The 18928-nt window shown below is 46.9% G+C and overlaps 3 protein-coding genes and 1 long non-coding RNA gene across 4 annotated transcripts; all 4 read left to right on the forward strand.

Annotated features, from left to right (window-relative positions):
- The first annotated feature begins 4158 nt into the window (after positions 1-4158).
- LOC120965384 (uncharacterized) lies at positions 4159-5672 on the forward strand. The gene is made up of 2 exons (XR_005758250.3): positions 4159-4856; positions 4943-5672. It is a non-coding gene; the product is annotated as an uncharacterized lncRNA (long non-coding RNA).
- Positions 5673-8487: 2815 nt separating this feature from the next.
- LOC109782623 (uncharacterized) lies at positions 8488-9141 on the forward strand. The gene has a single exon (XM_020341246.1). It carries the CDS (start codon positions 8488-8490, stop codon positions 9139-9141), a length of 654 nt encoding a protein of 217 aa, XP_020196835.1.
- A 114-nt stretch (positions 9142-9255) lies between these two features.
- On the forward strand, positions 9256-9828 carry LOC109782622 (uncharacterized). The gene is made up of 2 exons (XM_020341245.1): positions 9256-9636; positions 9727-9828. Exons 1-2 carry the CDS (start codon positions 9256-9258, stop codon positions 9826-9828), a joined length of 483 nt encoding a protein of 160 aa, XP_020196834.1.
- Positions 9829-10589: 761 nt separating this feature from the next.
- LOC109782626 (blue copper protein) lies at positions 10590-13043 on the forward strand. Its single transcript, XM_020341250.4, has 2 exons — positions 10590-10878; positions 12256-13043. The coding sequence occupies exons 1-2, from the start codon at positions 10704-10706 to the stop codon at positions 12711-12713; spliced, it is 633 nt and encodes a 210-aa protein (XP_020196839.1). The 5' UTR covers positions 10590-10703; the 3' UTR covers positions 12714-13043.
- The last annotated feature ends 5885 nt before the right edge of the window (positions 13044-18928 follow it).

The raw sequence follows: 18928 nt of genomic DNA on the forward strand, positions 1-18928 counted from the left end.
CAAATGAAAGAAGCAGAAAGAAAAAACATCCTAGTCAAAATTGGAAGGTAACCGAGAACTGCTATCATTTTTTTTTGGTAACATAAAACTGCTACCCAAAACCATGACAAGTTCGCTCACTCTCTCTATATAAGAATTTACGAGACGACATTTTGGTGCACATGCAAGAGGGAGCTCTTAAGGGGAAGCAACAAACCAACGGTTAATCTTGGGCCTCCGTTAAGGGTCACTTTCTTGGCCCTGGAAGTGTGCCAAGTGATGCGTTCAGACGTTGCCACGTGTCGCATATTGGGCTTTTTCTCTGAATTTTCCTTTTTTATTATATTTTCTATCTGTATTTTATTTTTTACTTTTTTTATTTTCGCTTTTTGCCAGATTTTTCTTGGTTTTGGAGAGGAAGCAATGATCTTTTCTTTGTGAACCACAACTTGCTTCTAGAAAAGAAAATGTATTTTTCGTGAAGGCACATATTTACTTTTTATGAAAGCACTAGCTGAGCTTTGGTAAGAAGCACGTCTTATGCTTCTCTGTGAAGTACAACTTGTTCTTTCACGACAAGCATAGTTGAACTTCTCAAAAGGGAATAGCACAACATGCGCTTCTGTGAGAAGAACAACCTATGCTTCCCCCCAAAAAGGAAAACCATAGTCTATGCTTTCTAAAAAAAAATTAAAAACCGCAATGTTGCTTCTGGGCTCTGTTTTTTTCTTCCTTTTTTTTGTACTTTTTATTGCCGGTATTTTCGGTTTCCTTTCTTTTGGAATTTTTGTACCGGTTTCAAGGTTTTCCGTTGAAAAAAGTTTGTCAAAACATATTGACATGAGATCTAATTTTGAATATCATGGCACGAGAAATCCAACGGTGAAAATGATTCAGTATTTGGACGCACGATTCAAGAGATAAAACATTTTAAATCAACGAATCTATGAAAAAGGTAAAAAAAAAATCCAGATTGCAACAAGTGTCACACATGCAGTGTGCCTCTTGTTGCCGCTTGGGAAAGTGACGACTTACCTTTGATCCGCACACGACTCTCTCTGCATCAAATTGGCGATTGGGAAAGTGACGACTTACCATTAACTAGTGATTTCGTCCTAATGGACTCTCTCTGCATCAAATTGGCCTTTGATCCGCACACGACGCCCCACGACTCGGTCCGCCCATGTAGCGAGTATGTGCCTACTGTAGTGAGCATGTCCTATAGCGAGCATATATTGTTGCGGTCCGACACTATAGTGGCTCGCTTAGTCTAGTGCCTTTTATTTTCCTTTTTTGGCATTCAAAATTACTTTTAAGTGAATATATTTCCTAAAAAATTAACAAGTTTTTGACATGTGAAATTTTTAGCACTTTTTTAAAAACGAACACTTTTTAATATTTTCGAATAATTTTTTTAAGATCGAACATTTTTATAATTTTAAAAATCATTTAGAAATGTAAATATGTTTTCAAATTTGCGAACAGTTTTTAAAACACAAACATTTTGGATAAAATGAGTAGTTTTTCCATATTTTTGAGAATTTTTTAAACACAATTTTTTAAATGCATTTCTTAGAATTCCATAAAAATAGTTTTTTTTCTGAAAAATAGAAAATGAAACCCAAATTTGAACATGCAAAGAAAAAAATAGTCAGGAACCTTCTGGAAGTTTGCTAAAACCAGAAAAACCGGAGTATGAAACTTTCGATAGCTGCAATGATTGTACACCTTAAAAAGGTAAATGGGTCTGCCCAGATTAAATCGCGCGGTTGCCCGGCAATGTGCGTCATATAGGATTTACGTATGGTTGAGAAGGAAACAACATCGACAGACGGATGGACTGACGGATAGGAATCGTGATAGGGCGGCCCATGAGGGATGAAGCATGACAGGCCAGCCTGCTATGTTCCAACACAAACAAATGCAGTATCCACCTATGAACGTCCGCGTACCCCTCAAAAAAAAAAAAACCTATGAACGTCCGCGTCACAAACATCGAGAGGTAATCTTCAGATATGAAACTGGGAGTAATAATGGGCAGGCGGATTACGTCGGTAAACTAGCTCCTTCTCTGCTGACTGCCTGGCATGTTTGGACTTCATGGAATCACCGAACCCAACTTTTGTACATTTAAACCTTGTTATTGATTAAATAAAGTTGGCAGTCCTTATCTAAACAAAAAACCGTCGTTGCAAATCGCATGTTGCTTCTTTGGGCCGACATAGATGAACGCCTCCCCTCCACACCTCTGGCGCTTTGTATTGTTCACAGGCATGCATAAAGGAGTAAGTTGACACCCCATCCCCATCAATATTTGTCATTATTTTGAGAACTTTTTTGAAAACACAATCATTTAAAAAACGAATATTTTTTGAAAATTCAAAACATGTTGAGAAATTTTTGCAAAAATAAAAGAAACATGTAAAGAGAAAGAAAAAAAATAGTTAGGAACCTTATAGAAGTTTCCTAAAACCAGGAAAACCGGAGTAGGAAACTTTCCAAAAGTGGAATCCCTGTACACGTTAAACAACTACACGCGCGGGCTGAGATTCAGTTGTTTGGTTGCTCTGTATGTGCGAAACATTGACAACTTGATGCAATGTGCGTCATATAGACTAGCAAAAAATGCCCGTGCATTGCACCGGGTATAAAATAAATCTCAGAGTTCATATGGTATTCAAGTGTTTACCTATCATGATGAATAATAAGATTTTCCAATTAAATTGCTTGTTAAACTCATAAATATCCACTTTATGAAGATCTCATTGTATTTCAAAAGCTCGTAATCTTTTTTTCTACTAATAAAACCTACTTCTTCAACTCGCTCTAAAAAAGTTGAATTGTGTGTAATTAGTTGTTGTTATTTAACAACCCTATGTAAAAATAATTACAATCTAACCATTTATCGATCAACGGCCACTGCTTTGATGTGAAAGTAATTGTGCATCATTGGCATACCTGTAACAGTTTCAAACAGATCATATCTTCATCCCTATATCTCACAATCCCTATTAACATTAATTCATATTTATGCTTTCTCATTTCAAAAATATGATGACCAGAAAGTAAAGAATTTACAATACTTGTGACACTTTTGTTGTGCCGTCAACAGTAGGAGCACACTCTCCACGCCAACATGACCACTTCCCTAGACATTATCATTGGGCCTCGATGAGTATCAGGATTAGGGGATGCAGAGCCGTGGGACACATGGTACAACATAGGGTAGTGCTCCCCCTCCCAGCTGTAGTGCGGGGCGAAACATGGTGCGAGCAAGATGCACTGTTGTCGCACTCTCTCTATTCTTCATCCCACGCTCTCATTCTTATCTTACTGATGACATCGGTGACATACAGAGTTGAGGAATATCTTGATCAAGTACCGACGAGCTTCAAATATATTCTTCATTAAGAAATATTTATTTTCAATATTTCATTCACTTTTAATCATTATACTCCATCTGTCTCAAAATAAGTGTCTCGACCTTGTACTAACTAACAATACTCCCTATACTTAGCGGGGAAGATCGGATGCAATAAGATCCTAATTGAATCAGACAACAACTTTGTGGTTGAATCAGTATAAAATCTGGATGCTCATGCTGGACTTGATGCGGTTATGGTGACAGAGTGTAAGCAGCTAGCTCTGGATTTTGCTAGTGTTGAATACTCACATTGCTTCCGCGAGGCGAATGAGGTGACACATAGATTAGCGCAAAAATCCTTTAGTGATAAATCTTCTATTTTCTGAGAATCATTTATCCCCGACTTTATTTCTCACTCCATTGTAAATGACTTGGCTATTATTTGAGAAATAAAGTCTTATTGGTTCAAAAAAAAACTAACAATACTCCCTCTGTTCCTAAATATAAGTCTTTTTAAAGATTCAATATGGACTACATACATAGCAAAATGAGTGAAAGTACACTCTAAAATATGTCTATATACATCCGTATGTAGTCCGTATTAAAATTTCTAAAAAGACTTAAATTTAGAAAAGGGGGAATACAAAATTGTGTATAAAATTGTATTAAGAGTTATGTTAGGACAGAGGGAGTATGTACTAACAACAAATATCATCAAGTATTAATCGGTGCTCTTCCGGAAAATGAAAATTCGGTGCTAGCACGCGTGCATCCAGTAGCTTCTGGCCGGTACAAGACCAATCTCATTCCATTTCATTAAAGAAAAGCACTGACCGCCCACTGCGTGCCTTATCTCATCGCCGACGCCACTCCTCTCCTTCTTTTATCCAGATCGCCAATTCCTCCGCTCATCCTAATCCAGCGCTGGTCCTCTTCTTCTTCTCTCACCATCCAATCTAGCCAAGAGCCGCACGTGCGCAGGGCCGTGGTGGCTGGCCAGTGCAGCACCCCCTAATCGGCGATGAACCCAGAGGCCGCCATGGCTGGCGCCTTGGAGCTCCTCTGCCTCGTCCTGATCTGGCCGTCCGCCCCAGTCATCGGCCCCGTGCTCCGGATCAGGCCAGAAGCCTCGCCTACGACCTGATTCAGACTGCCTAGCCTTCGCCACCTGCGCCGTGCCCCAGAGGTTCGGCCGATCCCGCGTCGCTCATTCTCGCTTCTTCCACTGCTCGCGGCTCGCGTTGACTGCGAGAGGCCACATGCCTCGTCCAACCACATCCTCTCACTGCCTTGCTCCTCCACCACCACTCCTCTCCCTTCTTCCTCCCCTCCCTGCCAGCCAGGGCACTCTCCCTCTCCCGCCTCCGTTCGCCGCAGGTGAGTGCATGGCTACGGGTGTCTGGCCAGCAGCAACAGCTGCGGCAGTTCCGCGCCCGGAGAAGCCGCGCGCTGGGCGATGTGGAGGAGGACGACATGCTGCTTCCTCATTCGGGCGTCCTCCTCTGCGCCGTCGGTGAGCCCTCCCCTTCTTCCTCCATCTCTCTTCTCTCCCCCGTGCTTCTTCTCTAAGAGCTCTCTCTGCCTTCTATTTTTCTACAGAGAGACGGCCATGGCCGCCCGATGCCCGAGCGCCGCCGGCCAAGGATCCGCCGGCGTCCAGACCCCCTCCACGCCATCCCCATCTCGCCGGAGACCTACACCAAGTCACATCCAGCGCTCGCGCCACCCTTCGGGCCCTGCCCCGCAGCTCTGCAGCCCGAGCGCTTCGGCCGCCTCGCACCCGAAGCAGAGGAGAGGAGCTCCCTACCACGAGCCTCTCCAGCCCCGGCAAACCAGCAGGCCGACCCCGCCTCCTTCTCACTTCCCTCCTCCTTCCTTTTTTTCCGCCGGGACGCATCACCCCTTCCTTGGCTTCTGCGGAGTGGAAGCCGGCGGCAAGCTGCGGCCCGTGCCCGGCGGTGGAGAAGGCAAACGGGGTAGAATTGTAACTAATGCAGGGGCGTTTATGTAAATACGAAGTGTTTTCTCACGTACCACTTAAAATAGGACTGCGGATTGAATTCTAAAAAAGGAAGGGGCTTTTCTGCAAAAGTGCAGACGACGTACAACCAGAAGCAATCGCTGGTTTATTAGTAGGTAGAGATAGAGATTTGCCCAGGCAAGACAAGGATTCCAAGGACGGTCAAAAATTGTAAGGCAGTCCATGAGGGAGGAAGCTTGACGGGCCGTCCTGCTATGTTGCTCACTTCTAATTTTCAGTAAAAACAAATGCAGCGCCCTGACGGACAAATGACTGATGTAAAGATGAGATGGAAGCTTTGACAACCTCTTTCTACAAAGAGCTATATACCTCTCAAGGAGTGCAGGACATGGAGCATGTGCTCAATACTGTTCCAGAGGAAGTCAAGCTAGCTTTGTTCCAGATGTTTCCAATTAAGGCGCCGGGCCCCGATGGATTTCCAGCACATTTTTTCCAGCGACACTGGGAGGCTTATTACTGATAACGTCATTACAGCTTATGAATGATTGCATTTCATGAAGCGCAACAAGGCAAAGAAGCATCAATCATGTGCCTTGAAACTTGATATGATGAAAGCGTACGACAGAGTTGAATGGCCCTACTTACGGGCAATTATGCTTAAGCTGGGTTTCACTGCTAGATGGGTGGATATTGTCATGAATCTGGTGAGCTCAGTTAATTTTTCCGTTTTGTCAATGGGAACAAACTAGAAGAGTTTAAACCATCTCGTGGAATCCGACAAGGGGACCCGTTGTCTCCATACTTGTCCTTCTTAGCAGCAGAGGGCCTTTCGTGCCTCCTAAAATCAAGAAGTGAGTCATCAAACTTGAGTGGGCTTCAAGTGGCTGCCTCGGCGCCACCGGTAAACCATTTATTATTTGCAGATGACAGCCTGCTATTTTTCAAGGCGAATGGTATGGGAGCGATGGAGGTGAACCAAGTTTTGGATACATATTGTCAAGCTTCTGGCCAGCGAATTAATTATGCAAAATCATCCATCTTCTTCAGCAAAGGGGTTCCAGAAAATATCCGCAATGACATAAAGGGCATCTTGCATGTACCAAATGAGACTTTGAATGAAAAATATTTGGGTATGCCTTCTGACATCGGTTCCTCAAAGAATGGTGCTTTCAAATATTTGAAGGACAGATTGTGGAGTAGGATTCAAGGATGGATAGAGAAGTCTCTGTCCACGGCTGGAAAAGAGGTTCTTGTTAAGGCGGTTGCTCAGGCGGTGCCAATATACTCTATGTCTTGCTTCAAATTACCAAGAGGGTTGTGTGAACATTTGAATATGCTCATAAGGAAATTTTGGTGGGGGAGCAAAGAAGGTCAACGGAAGCCGCATTGGGTTTTTTGGAAGGACATGACCCAACCAAAAAGCATGGGGGGTTTGGGTTTCAAAGATTTTGAGCTCTTTAATCTGGCTATGCTGGCTAGACAAGCGTGGCGTTTGCTTCAAAAGCCAGACTCACTGAGTGCTCGCATCCTCAGGAGTGTTTGCTATCCAGGTTCAACAATTCTTGAAGCCAGCCTCGGATCCCACCCGAGTCAGATTTGGCGAGCCATAGTAGAAGGGAGAGATATTCTTTAGCAAGGGCTAATAAAGAGAATTTGGAACGAACATAATACAAGTATTTGGACTGAAAACTGGTTACCTAGGGACGAGATGCTCCGACCATATGGTTGTAGGACAGCGAACCCGCCTCAGTTTGTTTCAGAAATCATAGATCCAACTACAGCAACATGGAACATACAGAGGGTCCGAGAGGTTTTCCTTCACATGGACGTGAAAGTCATCACTAGTATTCCACTTTGCACTCGTAATATAACTAATTTCTGGCATTGGCATTTTGAGAAAAATGGACAATTCTCCGTCAGATCAGCGTACAACATGCTTGTACTAACAAGGCATCGCCGTGAGGCTTGGCTGAGCGGTAATGCTAGCTCGTCAAGCAATATAGCCGAGCAAAACGAGTGGAAAACTCTGTGGAAAACGCAAGTGCCCGGAAAAATTAGAATGTTCTTATGGAGACTTTCAAAACATTCCTTGCCAACCGAAGATGTTCGTTCTCATCGACATATGTCAAACTCTGTGGCATGCGGGCTGTGTGGGGCACCGGACTCATGGCGCCATTCTCTCCTGGAGTGTACTACTTCCAGATGCACATGGGCTATGGCAGAGGAGGAGATTGGGCAGTCGCTGGTGCACAACAGAGAGCCGAAAGCCAAACAGTGGCTGTTCACACAAATGGAGGCATTATCACATGCTCATTTCGTCAAGCCAACCATCACTTTGTGGGCTATTTGGTCGGCAAGGAGGAAGTCCATCCACGAGGGTATTTTTCAGAGTCCCCAGTCACTTTTCTCATTCACCACCAGATTCATTGGAGAGCTGGAGAGTATTAAAGAACGCAAACCGGTTGGGATATCAAGGACAGGAGGGGATATGCAACGTAGAACTCGTCTGAGAGCTCCTCCGGCGAACCATGCAAAGCTTCATGTGGATGCGGCCGTGAGACCAGGGCAAGGTGGTTCGGCAGCAGTTGTGTGCAGGGATGCCGAGGGGAACTACCTGGGTAGCACAGCCCTGGTGGTGCAAGGAGTGGATGACCCAATGATTTTGGAGTCGATAGCCTGCAGGGAGGCACTTTGTGTAGCTGAGGATCTTCTGTTGCAGAGTTTTGTGGTCGCGTCACATGCAAAACAGGTGGTCAGAGACATTGCTGGAGGTTCCCACGGCAAACATGGCGCAATTATCAGCGAGATCAAAGCCCGTTCTACTGCTTTTTCCTGTAGTTTTATCTTTGAAAGTCGAGACAGTAACGTAGAAGCTCACCGCTTAGCTAGATACACTCTTAATCTAGCACTTGGGCGTCATGTGTGGTTTGGCCAACCACATGATGTAAGCATTATCCCACTTTCTGTGGAATTCGATCAATAAAGAACTGGCTTTCCCCTAAAAAAAGCAAAAACAAATGCACCACCCCCATGAACATCGGGTCACTACCATACAGAGTTAGCCTTCAGATATTACGTCCGGCAACTCTCCAGCTTTGCCTTGCACTTGATGTGTTCGACACATTGACCGACCAGAATTATTGTGATTTTGTTAGGGAAAACGATGGATTCCGATGCATCGTCGGACGAGGAGTATGGCCCGACGGAGCTTGACCAAATGATTCAAGATAAGTTCTTCGATTCGTCGGATTCGAACAAAGAAGTGAACATGATCATGCTCATGAGCATGCAAGAGGAAATAGACTGGCAAGTCGAGCATATTCTCAACTTCAAGGGCTCAATCAAAGGGAGAAGAGTGATCAACCAGGACAGAGTGTCCGGAGCAAAGCTACTGCACAATGACTACTTTGCTCCCACACCTGCTTTTCCGAATGATCCATGGTTTCGTCGCTGTTTTCGCATGCGGAAATCATTATTTCTGTGCATTATGGAGGGAGTGGAGGCACACGACGACTACTTCAAGCTGAGACGGGATTGCTATGGCCAACTCTCTTTCTCGGGCAAGCAGAAGCGCACGTCTGCTCTAAGGATGCTTGCACTTGGTACTGCTGCAGACACCGTTGGTGAGATGGTCAGGATGGGAGAGAGCACGTGCCTCAAGACTACTATCAAATTTTATCTTGCCCTGGTTGAGGTGTTTGGACCGGAGTATCTCAGAGAACCAAATGCGCGGGACACGGAAAAGTTGTTGGCTATTGGAGAGGCAAGCGGTTTTCCAGGAATGTTCGGATCAATTGATTGCATGGATTGGCAATGAAAAAACTGCCCCAAAGGTCTGCGGAGAATGTATCAAGGTCACACCAGTGAGGCCACCATCATACTAGAAGCAGTGGCATCACATGACTTATGGATTTGGCATGCTTTCTTTGGAATGTCCGGTTCTCACAACGACATCAACGTGCTTCAACGGTCGCCGGTGTTCAGGAGGCTTTGCAATGGGGAATCACCGTCGTGCAACTACACCATCAACGGCCGGGACTACAACATGGGGTACTATCTTGCCGATGGTATCTATCCTCAGTGGGCGGGATTTGTGAAGACCATAGCCGAGCCGCGTGGCAATAAACAGAGCCACTTTGCAACAATGCAGGAAGCGGCTAGGAAGGACGTGGAGAGGGCATTTGGTGTGCTTCAGGCTCGTTGGGAAATTGTGCGGAGCGCTGCAATGATGTGGGAATCAGAAACTTTGTGGCAGCTGATGACATGTTGTGTTATTCTGCACAATATGATTGCCGAGGATGAGGGTGATGGTGTAGCCCAAACCCATGATCTCGAAGCACCCGGAGAATAAGTTGAAATCCCATAAGATTAAGATGCGGCTCAGCTTATAAACTTTCTGCAGATGCATCAGAATCTTCGAAATCAGCAGGTGCACGCACAACTACTCGATGATCTTGTGGAGCATATGTCGATCCATAATGGCAACCAAGGAGCCAATGCTTGAGTTTAACACTTCAAATAATATGTATGCTTGATACGAACATTTGTTATTTACGTGCGACATTGTCTACTTTGTTCAGGGTAAACAAAGAAGCTTATAAACAAAGAAGCCTCTCCTCCACATCTCTGGCGCCTGGCTTTGGATCGTTCACATGCATGCATGCATAAAAGAAAGCTGAGCCGACCCCTCTTTTCCTACTGAATATGCATGGCCATCGCATTCGCATCGCAACGAAGGAAGGAAGATGTGCCTACACCAGCAGCGCGCGCTTTGCATCTATGCATGCTCGCAGTTGCTTCCATAAGAAGAAAAAGATCTCGAGTCGAGAGGACTTGACAGCACGTACCAGCATGCACTCACAAGCCGATCGAGCTAACCATCGATCGAACAGCCTCATGATCAAGACTTGGATTGACAGCCAGCTTTTGAGTTTGCTTTACTCAAGGAACATGGAGAATAACCAAAGACCAGCCAAAGCTCGGGCACGCAGGACCAACCCATGCATGCATGCATGCATCTCGAGCAAAAAATCCAATCAAGTTTGCTTTAAACATGACCAAATCAGACCAAACAGGGTTTTGATTAGCTGGTAAAAAGCGCAATTTTTACTCGAGTACTAGTACTAAACAGTACTGCTGACGAAGATATTAGATAATGTAGTATGAAAATGGAAGAAAGGAACACGATGCTAGGGGCAAATTCGTCAATAAAGGGAAATGCGAGGCACTATAAATTGCGTTCCCTGGCGCCACATTTGTGCAAGGGCAAGGCAGAGCGCGAGAGAGTACTGCTCTGCTCAACATTCGTTCCGTGTGCTCTGCTCTTGGCATCTCTATCTACCCTTCCTTCCACAGAAGCAGAGGGTGTGTGAGAGAGAGATGAAGGGCGTGAGGGGCATGGCCGTGGTGATGGCTCTGGCGTTGGCCGGCATGGTGGCGAGCTCGTCGGCGGCGGTCTACCAGGTCGGCGGCTCCTCCGGGTGGACCATCCTCGGCAACGTCAACTACGCCGACTGGGCTGGGAAGCAGACCTTCAAAGTGGGGGACGTCATCGGTAAGTTCCTCAGTTCAGAGTAGTTTTCAGACTAGCTACACATCTTGTTCCTCTCTTCTGTGGTAGCTTCCTTCTTGCTGAACTTTGATACATGCATCCTTGGAGTCATAAACTCTACGCGAAAGAATTGTGAAGTTCTCTGTTTGTCGATGCATTTTAAACAGTAAAATCATACTACCTCCATATCAAAATATAAGACTTTTTTTCAGGCTAAACTAACCTAGAAAAACGTTATACATTTTGATCCGGAGGTAATACTAGTGTGATTTAAAGAAATAGTGGGGTAGTTAAGCGGCACAGGTGTGATTATTGAGCAGGCAGCATCTCTTCTCCCATCTCCATGATTACTGATGCAAAGACGGAGTGCTAATGACTTGTCGCCGTCAGATGAATACTTTAGGGATGCACCGTCCATCTATTTTTGCGTCTTGCGTTCAGATGAAGAATCCTGCTTTTGACGGTGCCATAAAAAAAAATGAAATTTGAGGGAAAAATATAGCACTTTACCTACCTGCACTTTCTTCGATTTTACTGCACGCTGCAGTACACACCTGCAAGTTTTGCGTGGTCGGTGGGTCTTAAAGGCGTTCACAGAGGTTTCATGCTGCCTGTGCACAGTATTTACATGACCTATAAATTTAGCTCACCCTCTCTGCATTACTATTCTGTGTCTGAAGAAATGCAGAGTTCAGGTGGGCAGATCGCCCTCCGTTACTTCTTCGTTTTCAAATGAAAAGAAAAATCTACATGGACACCTAGTGAACTCTGAATTCACGAAACTGCACATGCCATAAATCGTGGCAGTTGTGCTGCCCCATTTATTGTTCTCACTGTTTGCTAGATCTGCCAGTGCACCTCCTGCCTGAGCTTTTAGCTCGGAAGAGTAAGAAATGGCTTCAGAACTGCATTGCGGTCATGTGGTGTGCCTGATGCTCCAGCACGCCAGTTGCATTTCAGTAGATAAGCACATAGCAGGTCTAACACCCCTAGGAAATCATTTGCATATTGTCAACACTATTGTGAAATGAGTAATAGTTGCATCTTCCAGGCTAGTAGTTGGAGTCCTCATTGGTTGTAAAGTGAAGCACTTTGACACTTTCAATCATGAGTAAATCAGAAGCATGTGTGTACCAGCTTGCTAGCTATAGCTTTGGCGCGGAAAGCCAGTGTACTCATTTCCTTCTCTCGATCGACCGATCTACCTACCTTGTGATGCACGTTTTGGTTCCATTCCCGACACTTTGCGTGATCATTTCATCCATTTGGTGTGAATGTGATTCAAAAGATGATCTAAAAGTAATCAGTTTTTAATTAATTTCCTGCGGTGATCATGGGTTCATGGCGCCAATCTGATTTGCGTGTCTGCACTGCACGCAGAGTTCAAGTACCCGCAGGGCATCCACAACGTGCTGGAGGTGAACAAGGCGGACTACAGCAGCTGCACCAACTCGACGCCCATCGCCACGCACACCTCCGGCGACGACAAGGTCACCATCAAGAGCCCCGGCCACCGCTTCTTCATCTGCGGCGTGCCGGGCCACTGCGCCGCCGGCCAGAAGCTCAACGTCCGCGTGCTCAAGACACAGAAGGCCCGCTCCTCGGCCCCGTCCCCGTCCCCGTCGCCCTCCGCCACCGCGCCGGCGCCGGCCGCGGCGTCCCCGCGCGCCGGAGACACCAGCGAGAGCAGCGCCTCGACCCCGCCCGCCGCGGCGACTTCGTCTGACGGAGGGGCAACGACGACCGCGCCCGCGCCGAATTCCAACGGCGCCGGCGTCGTCCGCGCGGGCTATGCCGTGGCATTGGCCATGGCCGCGTCCATGGCGATGCTACAGTAGATTGCCATCCTCCATTCCGTCGGCCTTGCGTGGATCTCTCGGTGTCCGATTCTTTTTCCAGTTATGCGTGGAGTGTTAATTCTTGGTACTTGATTTCCGATGGTTTGAGGGGATGTTCGGTTTGGCAAGGATTGCCGTGGATTAAGAGTGATTGATTGGCAGGACTTTGAGCTATATTCCCTGCTAATCCCTGCCAAACCTCCTCAAACCGAACAGGGCAAGTGTTTTGCACCTTATCTCTGTTTTTACCCGTTTTTGACTCTGGTGTGTATCCATGGATATTTTGTACCTGTGTTTCGTATATCAACGCTGTAAAAGTTACATGTTGCATATGCATTTTTTAATTTTATTTTGAATCTCCATATGCATTATTTCTTGGGAAGGTAGTTGTGATTTTTCTACTGTTGTTGGACATTTTTTTTAATTTTTTTTTGCGAGAATACTGTTGGTGGACTTAGGGTGTGTTTGACTCCAGTATTGAGCAACTCTAGGAGAATCTCTAGAAGTCTGCATTGTCCCTAAAAACTGCAAATACAGGTTTAAACCCAACTCTATCAGAATTGCTAAAGTGTAGAATATCCATATATTTTCAGGGTATAAGCTAAAAAATCACCTGCCTCCTAGGACCTTCCCCCAAAAATCCCATCGTTGGCGGGAGGGAAGTTTCACCCCAACCAACCTCCAATCTCTTCTTCCTTCCATGTCGCCTAAGTGACTTTGCCATCGACACCATGGACACTGCCTACCACTCCGTGTCCTCTCCCCTCCTCTGCGCGACCTCACGTCGCTGCCCATGCACGCCTCCCGAGCAAGTTGCGTCGTCGCACTATCAGCATGGAAGTGTGGTGCCATCGTTTAGTTCAGCACCATCTCCCCCTCCCCACACACACCGTTGATGTCCAACATCGCCTCCTCGAGGACCCGGTGCCTCCTGGCACAAGCATCCCGCATCGATGCATCCTCCGATCGCAGCCAAAGTGCCTCGAAAGACTAAGGCACACTATTAGGGAAAACGTTATACACAAAACTTTAGTAGTAGTGCTTGTTAAAAAAGCACGCTACTACTAGACAGCAGTAGCGCGTGCAAAATAAGCGCGCTGCAGATGCATATATATCAGTAGCGCGTTTCATAGAAAACTCGCTACTACTAAAATTCTAACCACTTAGCCGATGGGCTACACATAGTAGTAGCGATCTTCCAAAAACCGCGCTACCGCTAATATACTTATAGCAACGCGTTTATGCGTAAAGCGCTACTGCTAACGAAAATAAAATGAAATGAAAAATGAATAGAAAAGTAAATGAAAATAAAAGAAAATAGAAAAAGGAGAAAGAAAAAAATATAAAATGTAAAGAAAAAATAAATGAAAAAGGAAAAAAGGAGGAAGACGTAGTAGTAGCGCGTTCGCTGAAACGCGCTATAGCTAACTTAGCTATAGCGCGTTTTCTGTAACGCGCTACCGGTATTTTTGACTTAACCCAAAAACGGTTTCCCCCGGCCACCACTTCTCCCCCAAATCCCTCGCCCCAGTTCGCCGTCGCCCCCACTTCGCCGCTATCTCCTGCCGGCGTCGACGCCGCGCTCATCCTCACCGCCGCCGCCTCTCGGGCCGCCCTCGACCTCACCGCCGCCGCCCTCGACCTCACCGCCCCCGAGCCCGCCCAGGACCACCGCCTCCCGATCCCGAGCCCGCCCTCGCCGCCCCTACCTCCGTCGCCGAGCACCTCCCCACCACCGTCTCTCCCCTCTCTGTAAGCCCCCCCACCCATCCTTCTTAGTTAATAGATGTTAATGTTAAGTAGTAGATAATGTTGATGTTTTTTAGTTAGGGTAATAATAGATGTTAAGTAGTAGATAATGTTGATGTTAATTAGTTCAGTAGGGTTTAGTTTTTGAATTGAGTTTGTTTAACTAGATGTTAATTAGGGCACTAGGGTTTAGTTTAGAGTAAAGTTTAGTTCAGTAGTTAACTAAATATAATCTATATTAGGTTTTTGAATTGAGTTTGAGAGAGCATGAGATTTGTGTAGATTTTCTTGTAGTGTCAAACGCTAGGACATGCAAATTTGAAGTGGTCAGGATATATGCAAATTCCTCAATTGTGTTTGCACATGTTTCGATTGTGCCCAAGTGGCCTTTTGTTGTTTCCAGGGAATGAAGCCGAGTGGCCTATGTTTTGCCGGAATGTTGATTCATTTCCGTTCCGGCAAATTTGAGGTTCTCGATTTGTCCACTTTTTAGCAAAGGTCATGCCGAAATTTTCCGTGAATTTCGGCATGACTTGTGCTACAAACTAGGACATATCGAGTGCCCGGGATTTGCCGCACCGGGAAGGAGTCAACGTTCCTGCAAAACAATAGGCCTTTTTTATGTCATTATTCATTTATTAGGTCTAGAATTAATTGACTAGATTTAATCGTAGGAAACATGGCTAGCAACGATGAAGGACAAGGTTCTGGTGATTGCGACGACGTCTACCGGGCGGCAGACTAATTTTTGAGCCTTGCCGACGATCAACCGATGTTGTTGTTGGGCCCACCGGTGGCATTGGGGACTGAGACCGACACGCAGACCGGTGCTGAGACTGAGACCGGCGCTGAGACTGAGACTGGCATCGAGACCGGCGCTCAGACTGAGACCGGCGCCGAGACTAGCGGAGCCGGTGTAGAACCGAAAGCAAAGAGGCAACGGCTTCCTAACAAGCTCGGGACTACTAGACTGGTGGTCACGGAGGTGGACGACGGCAATTTTGAGCCAAAAGCGCCCCAGGAAGCGCGCGCGTGCTACGGCAATCAAATAGGCTGCATCGTACGGACAACCGCCACCATCAACGATGAGAAACTACAGAAGATAGATAATATGAGGCCCTCCCTCCTAAAGAAGCTGCACCAGATATTCTTGTTCCCGGGCCGGAATGAAAAGGATTATAAAGATCCAGATAAGGACCCGACAATGAAGAAGATAAACAAACACGCCATGACCAGGTTTAGCGACGCGTTGGCCGCCTGGAAAACAAGGGTGAAAGCAAGGATCATCGACAAAAAGGAACCCTACTCCGAGAATGTAAAGGATAATTTGACAATCACGGCAGAGCACTTTGAAATATTCAAGGCGGCTTGCGAGGCCGAAGCTGCCAAAAAAAGTCTAAGTACATGAAGGGGCTTCAAGAGAGGAACATTGGGAGCCACCACCTCGGAAGCCGTGGTTACAGCGGGAAGAGGTCCAAATGGGCCAAGGAGGACGCGGAAGCCGCGAGTCTGGGCATCCCAGACCCCTTGGCAGAGTTCACCGTCCCGCAGGAGCGTGACGTCCTCAGGGCCCGGCACCGTTGGGACCCAATGAAGAAGGTTTTCGAGACGAACGCGGTCACGATGGAGTTCATGAGACTGCTGGTAATTTTAGTTTCTGATCAGTTCGACTGCACGTTAGTCATATTTGTAAACGATCCTTGTGCCTTTTGCAGAGAGAGCAACACAGGATTGCGGCCGAAAGCAACTCGCCATCTGAGGCGTTGGAGAGGCCCAAGTGGGACACTCCATTCAACCGGGCGTTGAACATATTGAAACGACTCCCGGTGGAGACTCGACCGTCGTATGGACGCGTGCACGGTGTCAGAGACAGCGCCACGTGGAAGAAGTACTGCCGTGAGACCACGGAGGAGAGAAAGGAAAGACGGAGGTTAACTGAAGAAAACATCGACAAGAAGGTTGAGATTGCGGTTGAGAAGTAATCATCTCAGACAGTCGCAACAGCGGTAGCTGCCGCAAAACAGGTGGTTGTAGATATGTCTACTTCCTTGGTTCCGGCCGTTTTCAATTGGACCAGGCAAAATCCAAAAAAAAATGCAGCGGACTTTCCCGTTGCTGACTTCTTGGGGAGCAGCTCGACTAGCGTTGCACCAGCACCTGCTCCCGCACCTGCTCCCGCATCGGACGTGCTCGGCGGTGCTTCATCTTTGGCTGAGCTCGACGCCCTCACGGTGTCTGTCACACCGGCCCCCCTTCAATAAATGTATAATCTCCCGTTTTCGTTGCCTTTTGGATGTCTCACGTCGCAGAATTTTCTTTGCAGGCCGACAAAACCCCGTGCACCATATTGTACACCATCGGCGACCAGAAGGTGGATGTGGGGAAGGCGACGATAATGAAGCCGAAGGAACCATTGTTCCACAGCCGGCCGATCCCCCCGAATGTCTTCAAGATTTCCGTGGCCAGTGTCAAACCGGGCCACGAGAATTTGCCTCCTCTGGTACTAGTGGGGGACGACGACGAGACCCCGCGGCGGCTTGGTGATTGTTGCAATGGGTGGGTACTGTTGTGGCCAAAGAGTCTGCTTCGTCTGGAGGCGGCCGGGAGCACACCCACGAGCACGCAGCCTCAGCAAGGTATGAACATCAACACCCCACCTACCCAATTAGCGTCGGGTGTCGGGTTGGGTGATAGCGGACGGGGTAAGGAAGAGGCTCCATTAGTCGCCGATGACGTCGCCATGGATGAGGATGAGGATGATGATGGCACTCAACAGTATGTCTATACTGGCACCTACTTAACTAGGGTTTGAGCGTCATGAGTCGGTGCCTGAATTGCCGTCTCCGGAGGCTGAACGTATTATGGACGACCTTCCCGTAGTAAAGAAGTCTAGGAAGAGATCGAGGAAAGGCAAAAAAGCTGATTCTATGATCCAGCCGCCTCAGCAGCCTCGGGTTCAAGACCGTATAGATATCCCCGGTGCGGATAAATGGCATATCCCCGGTCAACCAATCCAGCAGCAGCAGCACTAGGGGCCAGATTCGGCGATCTAAGGAGACTTCATGACGATGTGCTGCGGATAGAGAAAAGCCTCATCGCCTCGAAAGATCCAGGATACCCACTCTACGTGGTTAACGTTCCGCGGCAATTGTCGTACGTCGACTTCTTCCCCGCGGATAAGTTCTTCCTTCGATTTGATTACATATTCGACATGTTTCATGTGAAGAAGCTGGATTTTACGTTTGTCCGCCTTTATGCCTGGCACATGAACTACATCATCGGGGTTGAGCAGATGCCTCATATTTGTGTCGCTGACCCGTACTTCATGCATGAGGGCTTCTTGGGAGTCTGCGCAAAGCACCGTGAATACGCGAGGGAATACATCGTCAATTTCATGCTCGCCAATAAGGACAAGGAGGCATTTCTCGTGCCTTTTCATCCCCTGTAAGTCATCCGCGCGGATATCCTTCCTTCGATTTCAATCATTCATTTGCACGGTGGAGGCTAATTAATTTGAGGTGCACTTATTTTGCGCAGCGGCCGGCGCGCCGTCCTCATCATCCTCTACCCCCGATACTCCCACACTCTTTACTTGGACTCGTCGAAGAACATTAAGAAAAAAGATTACACCCACATCAAGGATGTTCTCGACAGTGCTATGTTTTACTACGACGCACAGGGTGGAGAGGTCAAGGACAAGAAGAGAAGGGGCGGCAGGCTCGCCTTCGGCCATAAGACCGACTTCTGCTGCATCCAGCAACCGAGTGATTCTCCTAATGATGGATTCTATGTCCTACACCACATGCTGGAGTACAGACGGGATTACCAGAACCTTCGCATGTCACCTACATCCGGCGATGCCCATATTCTGCAATGGGCAAAGAACGTAGGAGATATCGAGGATCATCGACTTCGAGCTGAGTTCTATCACATCCAGCGCGAACTTGCCCAAATCATCATGAAGGAGGTCGTCGGAAAAACAGGGATGTTCTACGAAGAAGGACAAATGTCGCGGGAAGACGCCCGAACACGGGTAGCCTCTCAGCGTCTCGACCTGAAGCCTTTCACTAGGCTCGGGGACTATCTCCCTGACTTGGATGGATGGCACGACATGTTGGAGTGATTGTCGATATATGACAATGTGTCCGTTTAGCCCATACTTTCTGTATGACGAAACTTTGAGTTATGAACGACAAAACTTTATTTGTGATGTAATTAAACCGTCCTCCTCGACTAGCGACGATCACTCTAGTTAGGGAATTTTGGGTACGATCAACTTTGTTATTTATGCTTATGATATGTTGCTTCTATTTTTGCCAAGTCTGTCTCTTTCTGTTGCTCAACTATATATGTTGCATATCATCGACTCATGTGACGATGCAGGTGCATAGATCATCAATGGCGAAGAAGTGCTACGCCAGGAGTATATATACGACGAGTGGCCGGAGTGTCAGGCCCAGGTGTAC

Source organism: Aegilops tauschii, chromosome 5 (assembly GCF_002575655.3).
Source record: "Aegilops tauschii subsp. strangulata cultivar AL8/78 chromosome 5, Aet v6.0, whole genome shotgun sequence".
NCBI lineage: Eukaryota > Viridiplantae > Streptophyta > Magnoliopsida > Poales > Poaceae > Aegilops > Aegilops tauschii.